This window comes from Hylobates moloch, unplaced genomic scaffold (genome assembly GCF_009828535.3).
Source record: "Hylobates moloch isolate HMO894 unplaced genomic scaffold, HMol_V3 SCAFFOLD_2, whole genome shotgun sequence".
Lineage (NCBI taxonomy): Eukaryota > Metazoa > Chordata > Mammalia > Primates > Hylobatidae > Hylobates > Hylobates moloch.
The window spans coordinates 103,290,533-103,311,663 of NW_026652277.1; the positions used below are offsets into that span (position 1 = coordinate 103,290,533).

Consider the following 21,131-nt stretch of genomic DNA (forward strand, 5'->3'; position numbering starts at 1 on the left):
TTCACCTCTTTCATTAGTTTTCCAGGAACAGATTTTATAATTTTCCCTGCAATTAAAAGTAAAACATTATTTTAGGAAGGCATAAAACTCTTCATAATTGCTCACATGAATACTTAACCAGGTAATTTTAAATACGAAATAGCCAAGTTAAAACTGTAAAAAGTACTTATGATTGACCATTTCACATTCCATGGAAATTTTCAATAAATATGGTATTCTGAAATATTTATAGATATATTTGGGATTTACTTTAAAAAAATCCAGTGAGGTAAGTGGTGGGAGAAGGGATGGAACAAGCCAAGGGTTGATAACAAAGTTGAGTAAGAAGTTTATTACATAATTTTGTCTACTTTTGTGAAAATTTCCATAAGAAATATTTTCAAAGGATTTTCAGTAACAGTTAATATATAATGGTATCTAAAGATATGCAAAGGCCAGTCAAAAAAAAGTTTTAAGAATTGCCTCAATATTTAAAACTATTTCAGTAGTTTATATTCTGAATTTTAGATTAAGAATTTCTATTCTAAATCCTATGTTTGCTAAAATTACTTCTTGATCTCCAGTTTCCCTTATTGTAAAACATCAAACATCTTGAGATTTTCTCCTGCATTTAGAAATGACTTAAAAATCAATCAAAATTGATAAGTACAACTTAAACTGCTTTCTGAACAAATCAGAAAAAAAGTAGATTTATGGCAATAGAAGGGGACATTAATAATAAAGAATAAAAATACTGTTTTGTGACAGGCAAACCACCCAACTTTCCCACTTGGCTATTTCTGGTATTGCTGGTTCTCATAACACTCCCTCCTTAGAATGTCCCCAAGTTCCTTAAATTATATGGTTTCATCCTATGCTTTTCTGTCTTCTATGTGTTCTTACTGAGCCAAATTATTTGCTCAATCTGATTTCAAATAGAATTCAAATCTCTAATCCCTGCCTGTCTCCTGGACTCTCTTGCTTTATAAAACTTCAACTGGATTCTATAAACTCAGTAAGTTTAACACTGCTCTTAATGTATCCCCTATTCCAACAAGTAACAGCATTCGTCCAGTTATTTAAATAGAAAGTTGGATCATCCTTGATCATTTCTTCTTCAATCAAACCTAGTCAGTAACCAGGAGTACCCAATCTCCTAAACACCATATATAACCAAATATTTTGTCCTCACTTTTTTCCCCCAATAAAAAGATAAACACACACTAAATATTTTGACTCAAATAAATGTATTGATTTGGGTGGGGGGGTGGGTATAGACAGAAGCCAAATGTCCACTCGCATTATTTAACTCACTGATTTAGTTCCACATACATTACTTCAGATTACATCATATAAAATATATTTAGAGGCTAGGCAGGGTGGCTCCATGCCTGTAAGCCCAGCAATTTGGGAACCTAAGGTGGGAGGATCAATTGAGGAGAGGAGTTCAAGACCAGCTTGGGCAACATAGCAAGATCCCATCTCTACAGATATTTAAAAATTAGCCAGGTGTGCTGGTGTGTACCTGTAGTCTTAGCTACTTTGGGAGGCTGAGGCAGGAAGGATCACTTGAGCCCAGGATTTGAGGCTGCAGTGAACTATGATTGTGCCACTGCACTCCAGCCTGGGCAACAGTGTGAGACTCTGTCTCTAAAAACCATAATGAATACAAATGAATAAAAAATAAAATATATTTAGAAACATTGCTTTTATACCGTAGTAGTTAGTAGTAGTAGTAGTAGTAGTAGTAGTAGTAGTAGTAGTAGCAGTAGTAGTAGAAGGGATGTAGTCTCACTCTGTCGCCCAGGCTGGAGCGCGGTGGCATGATCTCGGCTCCCTCCACTTGCCAGTTTCAAGCAATTCTCCTGCCTAGGCCACCCAAGCAGCTGGGATTATAGGTGCACGCCACCACGCCCAGCTAATTTTTGTATTTTTAGTAGAGACAAGGATTCACCATGTTGGCCAGCCTGGTCTTGAACTCCTGACCTCAAGTGATCCAACCACCTCGGCCTCCTAAAATACTGGGATTACAGGTGTGAGCCACTGCACCTAGCCAATGCTGTATTATTTTTTAACTTTTTTTTTTTTTTTTAGATGGAGTTTTGCTCTGTTGCCCAGGCTGCAGTGCAGTGGTGTGATCTCGGCTCACTGTAACCTCCACTTCCCAGGTTCAAGCAATTCTCCTGCCTCAGCCTCTTGAGTAGCTGGGACTACAGGCACCCACCACCATGCCTAGCTAATTTTTGTGTTTTTAGTAGAGACAGGGTTTCACCATGTTGCTCACGCTGGTCTTGAACTTCTAAGTTCAAGTGATCCATCTGCCTCAGCCTCCCAAAGTGCTGGGACTACAGGTGTGAGCCACCACGCCCAACGATTTTTTAACAATTTTATTCAAACTTTTCCAGCTTATATTAGTTTGGTCTGTTTTGATGTTTATGTAAAAAGAATCAGGCTGTATACATTCTTTCATTTTTGTTTCTTTCATTCAACATTTTTAAAAGTTCATCCACATTGTTGCTAGTAGCCTCATGATATGGGTATTCAATGTTATGACTTTACCACAGTTTATCTGTCCATTCAATTGTGATGAACATTTGTGCTGTTTCTAGTTTGGACTATACAAAGAATTCTACTATGAACGTTCTTAAACATGGATAGATTCTCCAAAGTACATATCTGAGAGAGGAACTGCTGGGTCCTTCAGTTTTTATACCAAACAATTTTTCCAAGTAGTTTTTCAATTTATAGTCCTACTAACAGTGTGTAAGAGTTCCTGTTGCTTTACATCTGCACCAATACTTAGCACTTAGTATAATCAGACTTTTAAAAACTTTGGTGAATGTGGTGTTTCCCAAATATGATTCTAATTTGAGTTTCCCTATTAATGAAATTAGGCACCTTCCCATGTATTTATTGACCATCTGATTTCCTCTTTTGTGAAGTGTTTTTCTTTTGTTTTTAGAGAAAGGGTCTCACTCTGTCACTCAGGCTGGAGTGCAGTGGTGTGCTCATAGCTCACTGTACCCTCGAACTTTCTGGGCTCAAGTGATCCTCCCGCTTCAGCTTCTGGAACAGCCAGGACTACACATGCACACCACCATACCCAGCTAATTCTTTGTTGTTGTTTTTTTTTTTTTTGTAGAGACAGAGTCTCACTTACGTTGCCCAGGCTGGTGAAATTATTTTTCTTCTGTCCATTTTTCTACTGTATTGTCTTCTAACTAAATTTGCAATATTTGCAAATATTTTCTCCCATTGTACAGATTAAATAGTTGCAAAACATACAGGTAAAATATCCATAAATATTTCCTCCCATTCTACAGGTTGTCTCTTGACTCTGCTGCTTATTTCCTTTGCTGTGTAGAAGCCTTTTATTAGGTTGGTGCAAAAGTGAGATTTTTGCTGTTTAAAAGAAAAAAAAAAAGGCAAAAGCCGCAATTACTTTTGCACCAACCTAATAGTTTACTCTAGCCCCATTTGTCTATTTTTGTTTTGTTGCCTATGCTTTTGAAGTCTTAGCCATAAGATCTTTGCCTAGACTAAAGTCGAGAAGCATCCTCCTCTCATTTTCTTCTAGTAGTTTTATAATTTGGGGTCTTACATTTAAGTCTTTAATCCACTATGAGTTTGATTTTTTTATTATGTGATTGACAGTGGTCTAGTTTCATTCTTCTGCATATGGATATCCAGTTTTCCCAGCACTATTTATTGAAAAGGGTATCCATTCTCCTATGTAGGTTCTTGACACCTCTGTCAAATTTAGTTGACTGTGACTACATAGATTTATCTCTGCAATCTTCTAATACCTTTACAGGTTTCTATATAGGACTCTAGTCTACTTAAATGTGGCTACTTCGTAAGAGTTCAAATGTATACCCAATGTCCCAGTAGCATTTCTTGAAAAGCTGACTCCTTCCCCATTCTGCAGAGCCATGCTCACAAATCAAGTGTCCACAGATGTACAGATCGGTTTGGGGATCTCTGTTCTGTTCCAGGGGTCTACTGATTAATTTAGTGTTATAAGTCAAGACATATGATAGAGCTCTCCAACCTTGTTCTTATTCTAAAATGTGTTACCTACTTGGTCCTATGCATGTTTATATAAATTACAGATTCAGCTTCAAGGTATACACACATACACAACCTGTCTGATGTGGATTGGGGCTGTATTATAGCTAGAAATCAACTTGGGGATAAATTTACATCTTTACAATATTGTGGTTTCTAAACAATGAATACGATTTCTATTTTCTTGGGTCTTCTTTAATATCTCTCAATAAAAGTTTACAATTTTCTCTATAATGGTAATGCACACACATACTCTACTAGGTTTATTCCCAGATACTGATTCTAAGTACTTAGTATCATCCTTTAAACTGCTGCCAGAGTTGGATTTCTGAAACCTAAATCTGATTAGGTTTCATTGTTTAAAATCTATCAGTGTCTCTTTCCCCCTGCTTAGATGATCAAGTCCAAATTCTTTATCATGACACATTTGGCCATAACTTATCTTTCTAGTCTCACTCTCTTGCATGTATTCTACCTTCAAGATACTCCAAACATTACCAGCTGATTCCCTCTTTCATGCCTCTTGTACATGCCAGTCCCTCCAACTGGAATGATCTCCTTATCTATCTCCTGCTGATTTCTATTAATCTTTCAATATTAGACAAATGATACCTTCCTAAGAAAGGCTTCCCTGTTTCCCTAAGAAGAACCAGCCATCCCTTTCTTTCAGTTGGATCTTCAAAGATGGGTAATATGGAAGAGCATTTAAAGTAGAAGAAAAGAGTATAAACAAAGGCACTGGAGCAAAAGAATATAGGGGATTCGATTTTGCTAAAGTATGAAAGGAAGTAGTAAGAAATAATACTGGTAAGATATATTGGTATCGAAGCACACAGTGGTTTTCAGAGGGTTCCATATTAAACAATAAAGATTTCCTAAGTTAACAAAGACAGAAAAACCAAAGGATTTTAGATATGGTCAAACGTGTACTTTAGGAAGATTAATGTGGCTGTGTTACATAAGATAAACTGATAGAGAGCAGGAGGATGGGAATCCAGGAGATTGGATAGGAAACTTAGTACAGTTCAAATAAGAGGCAATGAAAACTGAACTAAGGACAGAGTAAAGGGAATGAAGAGGAAGACACGAGTTAGACATCAAACAGGAAAAACTTACAGAATCTGGGAACTAAAAAGATGTGTAAGGCAGGGCATGGTGACTCACACCTGTAATCCCAGCACTTTGGGAGGCTGAGGCAGATGGATCACTTAAACTTAGAAGTTCAAGACCAGCGTAAGCAACATGGTGAAACCCCATCTCTACTAAAAATACAAAAATTATCTGGGTGTGGTGGTGCACACCTGTAGTTCTCAGGAGGCTGAGGTGGGAGGAACGCCTGAGCCCAGGAGGCAGAAGTTGCAGTGAGCTGAGATCACGCCACTGCACTCCAGCCTGGGTGACAGAGAGAGACTCCATCTCCGAAAAAAAAAGATGTGTAGTGAGAGCATGGGAGAGAAAATCCAAGAGGTAATGGTAAAATTTCAAGCATGACTGAAATGACTGTAGTATCATTAATAGAATTACACGTTGGTTCTGAAAAGATGACAGATCAGATGGTGACGTCCAACTGGATATTAGAAAGGTACAACTAAAGGTCAGACTACATTTAGGCAGGCAGATCACGAGGTCAAGAGATAGAGACCATCCTGGCCAACATGGTGAAACCCATCTCTACTAAAAATACAAAAACTAGCTGGGCTAGGTGGTGTGTGCCTGTAGTCCCAGCTACTAGGGAGGCTGAGGCAGAAGAATTGCTTGAACCCGGGAGGCAGAGGTTGCAGTGAGCCAAGATGGCGCCACTGCACCACTGCACTCCAGCCTGGGCGACAGCGACAGAGCAAGACTCCGTCTCAAAAAAAAAAAAAAAAAGAAAGAAAGAAAAAAAAAAGAGACATTTACATATAGGCAAAAATTAAAATAATAGGTTCTGTGGAGACTGGCAAGAGGAAAATTGAGGACAGAGCTTGGAAAACACCTATATTTATGTGTATAGAGATAAGGGAGGATTGCGTAGGATGGAAATGCAGTGATAGGACTGAAACAGTTAAGAGAATAATATGCAATAATGAATGCCAAAGGCAAAGAATTTCTAAAGGAAAGAATGCTGCAGAGGAGGTCAAGAAGACTGAGGAGTGAGAAGATGTCTCTGTTAACAATGAGATCACTGGCCAGGCATGGTGCTCACTCACGCCCGTAATCTCAGCACTCTGGGAGGCCAAGACAGATGGATCACCTGAGGTCAGGAGTTCAAAACCAGCCTGGCCAGTGTGGTGAAACCCCGTCTCTACTAAAACTACAAAAAAATTAGCTGAGTGTCGTGGTGGGCACCTGTAATCCCAGCTACTTGGGGGGCTGAAGCAGGAGAATTGCTTGAACCTGAGAGGTGGAGGCTGCAGTGAGCCAAAATCACACCACTGCCGTCCAACCTGGGTGACAGAGCAAGACTCCATCACAGAAAAAAAAAAAAAAAAGAAAAAATCCAATCACTGATAACCAGCAGGTGGAATAGTAATTAAGGAACAGTTTTTAAAACAGAATGGAGGCATGCCAGGGGTTTATGGGATGATTCTTTGGAAAATTTCAGACTACCATTTATTTAATTGAATCCTTTGTTATATTTCTATTTTTTATACATGTACTTATAATGTATGTATTATATTAGTGGTTAGAGAAGATGATCTATCTGGATTTCTGCTGAACTTGTTGCTATTCAGACAAACTATAATAAATAATTCATCCAAAAGTGATAGCTGAAATTAAGTGCTCAAGTATTACAACACAAAAACACTTTCTGAAACATGATCTTCAGGAAATACTAACTTCAATCTCTAACAGCAAAAATATAATAATGTCTTCAGTATCCCAGCAGACTGTGCTTTGACTATAGATTCTATATCTGTCATAATAAAAATTAGTATTTTTTAAAAATAGAGCAAATATAAGCTTTCTGACACATCTTCATTTTCTTTACAATAGTACTAGTAGAAATAAGGCAATCTACTAACTGCAAAATGGTTTTACTAATTGTAAAGTTACTTTGAAATTAAAGATCAAGAAACTAAATTATTTTTCTAAGTTACTAATGAAAAATTCAAAACAAATTAACGATATTCAAAGCAGAAATATTTCCACAATCTCATGTGTACATTCCATGCCACAGTTTTATAGCCAACAATTAAACTTTAAATAAAATTCATGTACAGAAGTACCATGAAATGAAATTTGCTCAGAATGACATATTAATTCAAGTTAATTAAAAGCTGGTTTATACAAAGTTTACTTACCGAAATTACTACTATAAGTGAACCAAAAATTAGGTTTTAAGGAATATTTATAATGCTTTATAATACAAAATAAGGACGGGCACGATATAACTTAAAGATGTGGAAAAATGCAACTGTCTTAAACTAAGTTAAATGTTAACAGATCTAGTCTTTTTGAGATATTTAATGAGAAATTTCAAATACCACAGCTATTCATATACTGTATGATGAAAACACTGATTCACATATACTAAAAATACCATCTCTACTTTTCTTATATTTAAATTTAAGAAAATAAATTTACAAATACATTGACTAATGTAATTTTCTGTGATGACAAATGGCTAGAAGTGACTGCTTAAATAATCAGAACTCAAAATGGACTGATTAAGGTCAGCATCTGACAATTTATCTCTAAATGCAGAAATAAGGACCCTCGGAATTTACCATAGGCTATACTATGTATTTTTCTAAATTAATCTGAAAATGCTGATTCTTTTCAGCTTATTATAATGATTCTTTAAATTGACTTACCAAGATTTACATCTGGTAGTATCTTATCAAGAAATTGTGTTTCCCCACCATTAGGGGAAAGAAAGTCTGCCAGAAGTTGACTGTTACTCAGTTCTGGATGCTGCAGAAGTTTCTTGAATTAACAAAAAAAGGGAAAACACAGTTTAGAAATCTAGAGGAGTAATCAAAACTGTATTTTAATTTTTTTAAATTTTAAATCCCTAAAAGCTACTTTATATTTAAAATAATAAAGCAATTGCATTTTTAGAGGGAAGCATATAGGATAGTAGGTAAGACCTTGGCCTTTATAGTCAGATATGAATGGGTTCGAATTCTGGCTCTTCCACATGCTGGCTAAGTGACACTAGAAAAGTTCCTAAATTGCCCAAGAGTCAGTTTCCTAACTTATAAAATGAGAATAATGACACTACCTACTTTATAGTATTGTTATATAAAGCATTTAGCACAGTATCTGACACACAGTAAAACTAAACATTAGGTACTATTATTACCCAGTTTCTCAACTATAGAAAAATATGAGAGCATGATACAGATGTCCTGATAAATTTTTAAAAGTCGGCATAAAGGGTTTTGCAGAAAACTAGATGTGGAAATGTGAAATAACTTGAAAAATCTGTTGTCTGTTCTTCTTGCAACACTATTTTCTAATAAGATAACATGGGCTGGGCGCGGTGGCTCATGCCTGTAATCCCAGCACTTTGGGAAGCTGATACAGGTGGATCACCTGAGGTCAGGAGTTCAAGACCAGCCTAGCCAACATGGTGAAACTCCGTCTGTACTAAAAATACAAAAACTAGCCAGGAGTGGCGGTGGGTGCCTGTAATCTCAGCTACTTGGGAGACCGAGGCTGGAGAATGGGCTGAACTCGGGAGGTGGAGGTTGCAGTGAGCCAAGATCGTGCCGTTGCACTCCAGCCTGGATGACAAGAGCAAAACTCTATCTCAAAAAAAAAAAAAACAAAAAACAAAAAAAAGACTTTTAAAAGCCAAAATTAACCCAGTCTTACCTAATAGTTTCCTAACTATGAAACAGTTACAAAACTTTATAAGCAGAAATCTACATTAAAAAAACCAGTACAGCTATCTCTAATTTAAATCCATATTACGAGAAAATATTTCTTCCAGAGTAAAGTACTCTAGTTTGTAGAAATAATTAGCTGGTTCAAATAATGAGTTAATAGTATCAACAAAAACATAGCTTTGTGTTTTATCCAAACTTCCTTGCAGTAGTTATTATTTAATATTTCAATTTTTACATCACCAAAAATTTATATAGAAGATACATATATAGACATACACACACACACACACACACACATATATATTCAACTTGGAGTTGAAAGCATTCAACAGTTCAGAGATAGGAAATAAAGTGTAAATACTCCTTTACACTGCTGGGTATTTTTAATTTAAAAGTCTTTCTTTTTGGCTAGGAAGCATCCAAATTTAACTGAATCAAAATTTTTTAAAAAATATAAAATTCCATGCCCAAATAAAGTATTTTTTTAATAAATTAAAAGTATTCTCCCTTGTAAGCACTTGATAAAGAAAAATGTTTATTAATCTCGGAGAGCCTGATGTCTCAAGTAACTTTTATGATGACTGTACCATGTATTTAAATAATATACCCATACATTTTAACATAATGTAATGTGTACACACTGAGAAAAATGGAATTCAACTCCACATCGCAAATAGTAGAAATTGGAAAAATATCTATGAACCCAAAAGAAAAGGGACTGAGGAATAACATAGGAGAGAGGACTCCAAAGTTCAGAAAAAGCTAAACACAAAAATCAAACAGAAAACAGAACGAACAGTAACAAATATTCTAAGAATACTACCCAGTATTCTTCAAAGGCATCTAATCTTTTACACCAAAAGTTTCTTTTTTTTAATGTCCTATACGAAGTTTTAACTAGCCTAAAACTAAGTTAAGATTTTGCTTCCCCTAAGAAAATATCTTGCATTTCATTCAATTTGGAGAGGGGGGGGAAGTAATATACTTTTGACAAAAATTCATTCTAAAATTCACAAGGAAAAATGTTTTTTAAATTAAAATCCACATGGAAAGGTATTTATAAACCAAAGAACATGTAAGTACAAGAGAAAAAGAGACAAATTAGAGAATGCTATGATTAGCAACATTTGGAATTAATACAGTTGATGCTATACCTGTAGATATTCTTGGAACTCTTCCCTCTTTGACTTTAAGAATTCATAATTTTTGGGGCCAATGATCCTCTTAGAAGGAAGCTGGGCATCAGGAAATGTACCTGAAATTAGTATATATTATAGTTATTACTGTGTTCTGCTACTATTTTTAAAACCTTAAATTAGGTTTTAAAATTTACTATGGCACATTCAGATTAGCAATACTGCCTTGTACAGATGTGACATTATTCTTTGAAAATCTTCACAAAACCAGAGAGCTTCAAGTCAGAAGTCCAGACCAAAGAACTTGAGTCTACTGATAAACAAAATATTACTCTTGTAACAATCACTGTTTGACATAGATTTTTTAGCTTTCTATTCTAGTAAAACAGCTTCAAAAAATTATTATGAGATTTTTTTTTAAATTGGTGAGATTCTATTAGACAAAACCTTACTAAAGAAATAACTAATTTCTCACAGGGAAAAAAAATAGCATTTTGTTAATGCTATATAAATGGCTTAAAATCACAATGTAGGCTGGGTGCAGTGGTTCACACCTGTAATCCCAGCACTTTGGGAGGCCACGGCGAGCAGATCACTTGAGGTCAGAAGTTCAAGACCAATGTGATAAAACCCCATCTCCACTAAAAATACAAAAAAATTAGCCAGGCGTGGTGGCAAATGCCTGTAATCCCAGCTACTTAGGAGGCTGAGGCAGGGGAATCGCTGGAACCTGGGAGGCGGAGGTTGCTGTGAGTTGACAGCACACTACTGCACTCCAGCCTGGGTGACAGAGCGAGACTCATCTCAAAAAAAAAAAAAAGGCCACCAACATAGTGAAACCCTATCTCTACTAAAAACACAAAATTAGCTGGGTGTGGTGGCACATGCCTGTAATCCCAGCTACTCGGGAGTCTGAGGCAGGAGAATCACTTGAACCCAGGAGGCAGAGGTTGTGGTGAGCCAAGATCGTGCCATTGCACTCCAGCCTGAGTAACAAGAGGGAAACAAGGAAATGAAGGAAGGAAGGAAATGAAGGAAGGAAACAAGGAAACGAAGGAAGGAAGGAAGGAAGGAAATAAGGAAACGAAGGAAGGAAGGAAACAAGGAAACGAAGGAAGGAAGGAAACAAGGAAACGAAGGAAGGAAGGAAACAAGGAAACGAAGGAAGGAAGGAAACAAGGAAACGAAGGAAGGAAGGAAACAAGGAAACGAAGGAAGGAAACAAGGGAAGGAAGGAAGGAAGGAAGGAAGGAAGGAAGCAAGCAAGCAAACAAGCAAGCATGAATGGGCTTTCTCAGATAGGGCTGGCTTTAGAAACTTTAGCATCAAAAAAGAAAAGTCTGGAGATAAACTGTCTTCTCTCAGCCTTAAACAAAAAAAGTAGTTTTCAGAGAAAGAACAAGGATGGTACTGCACCAGATTGGTAGAGAGAAAGACAAAACCATTTGAACACAAGTACAAACTCAAAATCTAGGCAAAAATATGGAGTGGGACCTTGTATTCTTTATCTTCCCATAATAATCATCCTTATCACAGGCTTTGCTCTTATAACAGGGAAAGGAACGTTCCATACCCTTCTCAATAAAAACCAACCTGAATTTGGATCGGGGACACTCTACAGAGCTTTTCTAAAATAAAAAGATTTAGAACACACAAATAAAATTCACCAAGCAAAATACAAAAAAAAAAAAAGCTGGAAAATCTTTATAACTATATCCCTGATATTAATCAAAATAAATACATTGATGAGACAGGAAGAACAAAAAAGAGTAAATAGAGAACCCTTTCTAAAATATAGTTTTAAAATAGCTATTTTTAAATTTTGATTTTATTAAAAAAAGCATAAACATACATTGCAAGAACTTTAAATATACAGATAAATAAAAATAAGAAGATAAATAATACATTTCCGTTATCAATAAAAGTGTACACAAGCATCAGTGTTGTATTTCTTGTATTTCAATTACTTAAAATAAAAAAATTAATCTGGTGTCATAGCTTTAAAGAATGCTAAAGCTGAAATGTAATGTTTTATCCAAAAAGAATAACATACCATGAAATTCTGTTAGTTTTGATTCAAGTACATAGAATTCAAGATATCTTCTATAGACAGACCAATGTTCAGGCTCGTGTCCAACTGTAAATTGAGTACACACACACACTGAATAACAAATAATTTCAAAACCCTAAAAGAATGCCATATTTAAAACATTAAGAATACAAAGCTGGCTGGACACGGTGGCTCACGCCTATAATCCCAGCACTTTGGGAGGCCAAGGTGGATGGATCATTCATTTGAGGTCAGGAGTTCGAGGCCAGTCTGGCCAACATGGTGAAACCCTGCTTCTACTAAAAAGACAAAAATCAGCCAGGTGTGGTGGCAGGCGTCTATAGTCCCAGCTACTCAGGAGGCTGAGACAGGAGAATCGCTTGAACTCAAGAGGCAGAGGTTGCAGCGAGCCGAGATTGTGCCATTGCACTCCAGCCTGGGCAACACAGCGAGACTCTGTCTCAAAAAAAAAAAAAAAAATAGAAAGCTGGACATTATTCCACAGTCATAATTTGTTATTTTTGGCATAACATTATTAACACATTTTATCCCATATTTTAGTTACCTAGAAGTGACTGATAAATTTCATCTATTTATGAAGTTATCTCAAATATACTTTTTCTATAACAGAATCAGAGCTGAGAGAAACTTTAAAATATCATGCAATTATGATTATTTTAAAAATATCACCAAAATGATGTATTTCATAAGAGTTTTTTTATTGATTTGGGGTTTCTCAAATATTTACCATATTGTCCTAATTTAATATAGTATAGAGCAGTACTATCCAATAGAACTTTCTGCAGTTACGAAGATGCTCCATGTACCTGCATTAATATAGTAGCTACTAGCCACATGTTGCCGCTGAGTACTTGCGAGGCAGCTAATGCAACCAAAGAACTGAAATTTTAATACAATTTAATTTGATTTTAATTACCACATGCAGCTAGTGGCTACTAAATTGGGCAGCACACAGTAATGGTTTAAAGAGTAAGTCTGGAATCAGACTGCCTATTCTAATCCCAGTTAACCCTGCCCCCATTTACTATGTGGCCTTGAACAAATAACACCACTGTACCTTACATTGCTTAGATGTAGAATAACAATAATTGTGTCTATCACATAAAATAATCCACATAAAGCACTTCTGTACAGTGCATAGAACAGAGTAAATACTTCATAAATGTTAACTGTTATTGTTAACATCTACCATCAGTCTACCATAGATTTGAGAATGCAGTAGATCGAGTGAACCAATACCACAATCATCCAAAACAACACTTCCTTCTATTTAGAAAAAACCAACCTGATCACAACATATAAAGCAAATCGTAGTTTTCTTCTTCAACATTGGTCTTAAAAGATCCATAGTATATTTAGGCTAGGTTTTTAATGCTGAAATTGTTATTTTGTTACCCGTACAAAATCAATATACTAAATGATATACTTTTTTCTCCCTCATAGATCATAGTTTCTAAGAGCACATTACATTGACAGTAGAAGTCTGCAGCACTGTTGACAAAAATTATCTTTAAAATACAAGCTTTTGGCCCAGCACAGTGGCTCACGCCTGTAATCCCAGTACTTTGGGAGGCCAAGGCAGGAAGACCGCTTTGAGCCCAGGAGTTTGAGACCAGCCTCAGCAACATAGTGAGACCCTTTCTCTACAAAAAAATTTTAAAATTAGCTGGGCGTGGTGACATGCACCTATAGTCCCAGCTACTCAGGAGGCTGAGGTGAGAGGGTCGCTTGAACCTGGGAAGTTGAGGCTGTAGTGAGCCACAGTCATGCCACTGCACACCAGCTTGGGAAACAAAGAAAGACCCTCTCTCAAAAGGAAAAAAAATTAAATTAAAAAATAAAATAAAAGTTTTAAGATTTTTTGGTTTTTATTTTTTAATTACTGAGCCATGAATTATTATAATTTGTTAAATGATTAACCTTTTAAGATAAAGCATAAAAATTAAAAATAGTGGCCGGGCGCAGTGGCTCACGCTTGTAATCCCAGCACTTTGGGAGGCCGAGGCGGGCGGATCACGAGGTCAGGAGATTGAGACCACGGTGAAACCCCGTCTCTACTAAAAAATACAAAAAATTAGCCGGGCGTGGTGGCGGGCGCCTGTAGTCACAGCTACTCGGAGAGGCTGAGGCAGGAGAATGGCGTGAACCCGGGAGGCGGAGCTTGCAGTGAGCCGAGATCGCGCCACTGCACTCCAGCCTGGGCGGCAGAGCGAGACTCCGCCTCAAAAAAAAAAAAAAAAAAAAAAAAAAAAAATTAAAAATAGTTGTCCTAAAGCAAAAACAAAAGTATATTCCAAACACAACTAAGTTTGAAATGGAAATTTGACTCTATTATTGACAATGGTTTAGCTGTCCACCTGTCAGAATGTGAAAGAACAGCAACTACTAAGACTGAACAGCAACTCCAGCAAAATCAGGCAGTATGGTCTAAGACCTGGACAGAAAAAGATGCTGCCTGATATTTAGTTATGACAGGAAAAATTATAACTAGCTACTCTGGGCATTCTTCCCTCCCAATTCCTATGTCTCATGTTCTTGAAACAGGATCAACTTCTGAGGAAAATCAGAAAACCTAATACTTTTTGAAAAATAAGTAAGAATAATTAGCACTGATCTTCACACTACTACTTAGTTATCCTCTCAAAACCACTTTCTAACATTGCCACTTTTTTCCTTCTTTCCTCATAATTCCCTCTTCCTGAGCTCAACTTTATTTTCTGCTCATCATTCTCAAAATGTGGTGCTTTTCGTTACACTCACTGCCCCACTTCTTGGAAAAAGTGCAAAGTGGTGACTATTTTATTTTTTAATTCGATTTCTTTTTACCAAGTTACAAGTAGGACTTTAAAGTGGTGACTGTTTATCCTGCTACAGATGCTGTTAACCCTGGTCTCTATTACAGTCTATATCTGAAATAACCTAAAGAAAAAATATGGCAAAACATGAAGAAAACTTGTAAAGTTTTAACCATATTTTCATCAGTTCTTTTTTTTTTGGAGGCAGGGTTTCACTCTTTCTCCCAGGCTGGAGTGGAGTCACACGATCTCGACTCACTGCAACCTCCACCTACCAGATTGAAGCGATCTTCATGCCTCAGCCTCCAGAGTAGCCGGGACTACAGGCACGCACCACCAGGCAGGGCTAATTTTTGTATTTTTAGTAGATAAAGGGTTTTGCCACGTGGGCCAGGCGGGTCTCAAACTCCTGACCTCAGGTAATCCACCTGCCTTGGCCTCCCAAAGTACTGCGATTACAGGCGTGAGCCACCATGCCTGGCCATATTTTCCTCAATTCTAATTAGCCCACAAAATGGGTGAGAGAAAACACTGTCTTAATTAAACTAGAATAATACCTGATATAGTGCTATATGGATTAATGATAAGTAAGTGCAATGGCTAATGACAGCAACAAAACCATTAAAAGAACATTACATTGAATGCCTGATGGACTGTCAGGTGTCTAGCAGGCATCACTCAATAAGTGTTAATCAAGTTAATTAGTTAACTTCTATGAAGATAACCTAGGACATCCTAAGCTTTCTTTCAATTTTCTGTTCTGGACACTTCTCTTTTGGATATGCAGCCATATTTGTTAGTTAGAAGTGGCAAAATGTTTATCATACCTGATAACAACATACTCATTCATGGGCATCTTTTAAGAAAGGTGTTCAGAAAGCTTCCTACCTGCTCTTCTATCATTTCTTTCAACGTCAATACAAAACACAGGAATTCTTTCTTTTTTCTCCTTCCTTTCAGAGGAGGGATCCTCAAAAAAGTCTACATATGGAATGCTAATTTTCCATGCAGCAAGGTTTCGGGGAGTATTAGGTGTGCTCACAGCCTCCACTGGAGAATCATCTTCCATTACAACAATACCTTCTTCAATCTGGAAAAAAATTACCAGGATGAATTTAATATTCCCAATACCTTTAGAACTACAGCATATGAAATACAAATATAAAGTAATATGCCCATATCAATTGATAATTTTTAAGACCCTGAAAGCTAGGTGATATTAAATTTTCTACTGAAAAAGTAAAGGTAAAAAGTTAAAAACTAACAAGTTACTAGCATCAACTCCAAATTTTCTTACATCATCTGTATATGAAAATATAATAGGCTGGGGACAGTGCCTATAATCCCAACACTTTCAGAGGCTGAAGTGGGAGGATTGCTTGGGCCCAGGAGTTTGAGACTAGCCTGGGAAACACAGAGCAAGTAGGCACTGCTTCCAAATGATCACAACAAGGGTTCTGAAAGATAATGTCAGGCTGGGCACGATGGCTCTCACCTGTAATCCCAGCACTTTGGGAGGCCAAGGTGGGTGGATCACCTGGGTCAGGAGTTCGAGATAATGTCTCCTAAGTCTCCAATGAGACATCCTAAATGTCCAACTTAGGATCACAAACCAATTTAGGATCACCCGGCAGTGAAACTGGAAGCTTCTCTTTTCCCTCAGCTTCCTAAACAAGACAAAGAGGATTCCCCAAGGTCCCACAGCTTAGAACTAGCACAGTGTCTTCTAAATCCTAAATGGCATCATCTTAGTCTGCGTTAGCACCTTACTGTCCCTGAGTTTTCTCTTGATAGTATTAGACATTAGTTTGCCTGCTTCTCCAACTTTCTGTTACAACTATCTTTAATCCCAATCAAGAATTTCCTTCTTGGTGGGGTGGCGGGGGATAGCAATAGGAGATATACCTAATGCTAAATGATGAGTTAATGGGTGCAGCACACCAACATGGCACATGTATACATATGTAATAAACCTGCACCTTGTGCACATGTACCCTAAAACTTAAAGTATAATAATAATAATAATAAAAGAATTTCCTTCTTCCTTGGGTCACTACAAAACAAAGCAAACTCTCTCAGCTTTTTAAAGATAGCCTCCTATTCCTGAGGCTAAAGTACAGCTTGTGTATCAAGCAATTGGGAAGGCAAAAAATAAAAAATACATCTTCCTCCACAAAAAATTATGTTTTAAAAGTTCATAATAACACGGTTAAGTACTTTTGTTATAATATTGAATAGACAGAAAAGATAGCAAACTATATATATAAAATGTAGTCTACAGGGGTGAAAAGGGAAAGTTTTTTTTTTTTTTTTTTTTTTTTAAAGAAAATCACCAAACTATTAATAGAAGTGGTTACTGGGTGGTAGATTATGCATGTATGTGGCGTTTAAATTTTTTCCACTGTTCTATATTATTAAAAAACTGAGAATATGCTTAAAATTAGAAAACATAAACATTATTTTGAAAAAGACTTTCTCTGATCTACTTTCTTCTATCCACAATTTTTGTTTTTTTTTTTGAGACGGGCTTTTATTCTGCTACCCAGGCTGGAGTACGGTGACACAAACATGGCTCACTGCAGCCTTGACCTCCTGAGCTCAAGTGATCCTCCCAAGTAGCTACAACTGCAGTTGCGCACCATCACACCCAGCTAATTTTTTAATTTTTGTAAAGACAGGGTCTCACCATGTTGCCCAGGCTGGTCTTGAACTCCTTGGCACAAGCAATCCTCCTGCCTCAGCTTCCCAAAGTACTGAGATTACAAATGTGAGCCACCACACCCAGCATAAAAATACTACCCACACCAAGGCCGGGTGCAGTGGTTCACACCTGTAGTCTCAACACTTTGGGACTACAGGTGGGTGGATCACGAGGTCAGCAGTTCAGACCAGCCTGGCCAACATGGTGAAACCCCATCTTTACCAAAAAAAATACAAAAATTAGCTGGGTGTGGTGGCGGGCACCTGTAATCCCAGCTACTCAGGAGGCTGAGGCAGGAGCCTGGGAGGCAGAGGTTGCAGTGAGCTGAGATCGTGCCACTGCACTCCAGCCTGGGTGACAGAGCAAGACTCCGTCTCAAAAAAAAAAAAAAAAAAAAAAATACTACTCACACTTATAGGGAAAAAATAAAGGCATTAAAAAACTGCTTTATTTGAATTAATAAAAAAAGGTTTAAATAAGATTTTATTCCATTTAAATTATTATGAAGAATCAGTGACCCTTACATCAAGGCAATGGGACAAAGGTCAAAAGGAAGGGGTAAAGAAAAGGGTTTACTCCTGTCTCCCCACCTTTCCTCCCTCTTGGTCATCATCAATACAATCAGTACTAAACACCCCTTTTATACCCAAGTTAGTGAATTTCTTAAAGCCGAGGTCTACGTCTTAATCATCTTTTCATCCCCAGTGCCCAGGGTCATTAAAAGGCAAAATGAGAATCCAAGATCTCTATTCAATAAAAATAAAAAGTACAAATGAGACAATACTTGCCTTTATGGGACTATGTGATAGGAAAGACAATCATAAACACATAACTTGAAATACATTATGGTATAAGCTTTAACATATGATATAATAGGGACACAAAAGGAGGAAATGTTCAGTTCAACTTGGGGATTTGGGTAAAGGTTTATGGGGAACAGTTGCATTTTGAAGGATGCATATGAATTTTCTAGGTCAATACACAAATGAAGGGCATTTCAAGCAAGACAAAGATACAGAGAAATAAAATAGGATGGTAAGTAAAATGTGCATATAAGTCAACTGGAAATCTTGTTAAAATGCAAACTGATTCAGTAAGTCTAGGATAGTGCCTGAGATTCTGTATTTATACAAGCTCCCAGGTAATGCCAATGCTGCTTGTCAACAGACCGTAGTTTAAGTAAGCAAGGAGTTAGAGCATCTATTAGCAACTGTATACCTGGAGCACATAGTGGGAAAAAGGTAACATCAGAATTTGAAGCTTAACCAAAAGATGGTAAACTGCTTGACTATTAGAAGTATCTCAGCTTAGCAGGAACCATTCTGCCTTAATAAGCAATAACACAGTTCTCAGGAATTTTAAAAATTAGATTCACGTCATGAAACTATCACAACTGATGAAAGAATGAGAAATACAAAGGAAGTCTGAAGTAAGAAGATAAAGGTAAAGTATTAAACAGAATACAGATTCTCTAAAAAAAGGAAAATAATGAGTATATCTAATTTTTATGTTATAGTAAGTCTGAAGTTATAAATAAGTCAAATTGATACATTTTACTTACAAAATCATCTTCACCTTCAGCTACACCATAATTAGGCAACATAGCTCCCTCCATTGTGGTACTTTTGAATACTCCTTTAATTTTGCTACCTATTCTGCTGATTCCAAATGATTCTCCCCTTTTCTGTGTGTTCCTGAATATTAAACAAAAATGTATCAAGTACATAGAAAATTATTGCAACAGTCTAGTTTATTGAAAACCATTATTAAAAAAAGAAAAACAGTTTTGAAAATGATAAACTAAAGATATAGCTAACATAACTTTTGGAGTTTTCGTACACGGATTAAGTATCAACATCTCAGAAGTCAAAAATGACACAGTATTTAAAAAGTTTAAATTTGGTGGATGAATAAATAGGACAATATTTATTTATAAACACTCAAAGTTTACCTAGTATTAACTTCAAAATATTAACAGGATTAAAATTTTTAAAAGATGAGAGCCCCCTAGTGGAATATAGTTCTTATTGCAATATTTTGAAAGAAAAAAATTCAAAACCAAAAACATCCCTTTAAGGTAACTGGACTAAAATTATGCAACAGAAAAAAACATTAAACTATTACTTTCTCAGTACTTCATTTTCAGATGGAACTTTAAGAAAAAGAATAGTGCCAAAGGGAAAGGTTAGCAATGAGCATAGGGATAAAAGCAAATGTAGCCCGAGGAAGCGGTCTGCTCTGCCATAAATATTAAATGTTGGTTTTGCCATTTTTTTAAGCTGAATTTCTGAAAGCAGAAATAGCTGAAAAGCAACAAAACAAATAAGCTACAAGTAGCAAAAATGTCCGTTAGCCTACTACCCAATGTTTCAGCAATTAAAACCGTAACTTTTATCCAATTTAAAAGTCATGCTCAAGGCCAGGCACAGTGGCTCACACTTGTAATCCCAGCACTTTGGGAGGCCAAGGCAGGCAGATCACCTGAGGTCAGGAGTTCAAGACCAGCCTGGCCAACATGGCGAAACTGCGTCTGTACTAAAAATACAAAAATTAGCTGGGCGAGGTGGCAGGCACCTATAATCCCAGCTACTAGGAAGGCTGATGCAGGGGAATCACTTGGACCCTAAAGGCAGAGGTTGCAGTGAGCCAAGATCGCGCCACTGCACTCCAGCCTGGGTGACAGAGTGAGGCTCCATCTCGAAAAAATATATAAAATAAAATAAAGTCATGTTCACTAGGTAATACTGCTCTTATAACAGATATCCAAATAAAAATGACTATTTTAAAATCTGAGAAAGTTTGTTTTGAATGCTCAAGTGTATAGCTATTACTCCTAATAAGCTATTATTTATGACAAAAATTAAGTTATCTACTGAAATAATACAATTACAGAAAGAAAATTAATCAAGTTTCAAATACACCAATAGGTAGTAATGTGTATTTTACACACACCCAAGAAGTAAATCAAACTTCTGGAAAAACACTAATAATAAGTAGTAAGCAGTAAAAGTGGTACTTAAACTAGATTATTTTATCTAAACAAACATACAATTAGGTTTTTTTTTTAATCCAGAATTGTAGACACAACCTTGTCCTTGATTAAAAAAAAAAATTCCCAAGACATAAAAATGTTGGCTGGGTGCAGTGGCTCACGCCTGTAATCCTAGCACTTTGGGAGGCCGAGGCGGGTGGATCACCTGAGGTCAGGAGTTCGAGATCAGCCTGACCAACATGGAGAAACCCCATCTCTACTAAAAATACAAAATTAGGGCCGGGCGCGGTGGCTCACGCTTGTAATCCCAGCACTTTGGGAGGCCGAGGCGGGCGGATTACGAGGTCAGGAGATCGAGACCACAGTGAAACCCCGTCTCTACTAAAAAATACAAAAAATTAGCCGGGTGTGGTGGTGGGCGCCTGTAGTCCCAGCTACTCAGAGAGGCTGAGGCAGGAGGATGGCGTGAACCCAGGAGGCGGAGCTTGCAGTGAGCCGAGATCGCGCCACTGTGCTCCAGCCCGGGTGACAGAGCGAGACTCCGTCTCAAAAAAAAAAAAAAAAAAAAAAAT

General features: G+C 37.0%; 1 protein-coding gene across 5 annotated transcripts in view; it reads right to left on the reverse strand.

Moving 5' to 3' along the window:
* The window catches only part of SNX14 (sorting nexin 14), an 87,203-nt gene that overhangs the window by 15,006 nt on the left and 51,066 nt on the right, over positions 1 to 21,131 (reverse strand). For all 5 annotated transcript variants that reach the window (XM_032154601.2, XM_032154581.2, XM_032154590.2 and 2 more), the window contains 6 exons: positions 19,129 to 19,261; positions 15,755 to 15,956; positions 12,054 to 12,137; positions 10,019 to 10,119; positions 7,845 to 7,956; positions 6 to 46 (listed from right to left, as the gene is read on the reverse strand). In XM_032154601.2, coding sequence (XP_032010492.1) covers positions 6 to 46; positions 7,845 to 7,956; positions 10,019 to 10,119; positions 12,054 to 12,137; positions 15,755 to 15,956; positions 19,129 to 19,261 — 673 coding nt within the window. The remainder of the gene's footprint in view (positions 1 to 5; positions 47 to 7,844; positions 7,957 to 10,018; positions 10,120 to 12,053; positions 12,138 to 15,754; positions 15,957 to 19,128; positions 19,262 to 21,131) is intronic.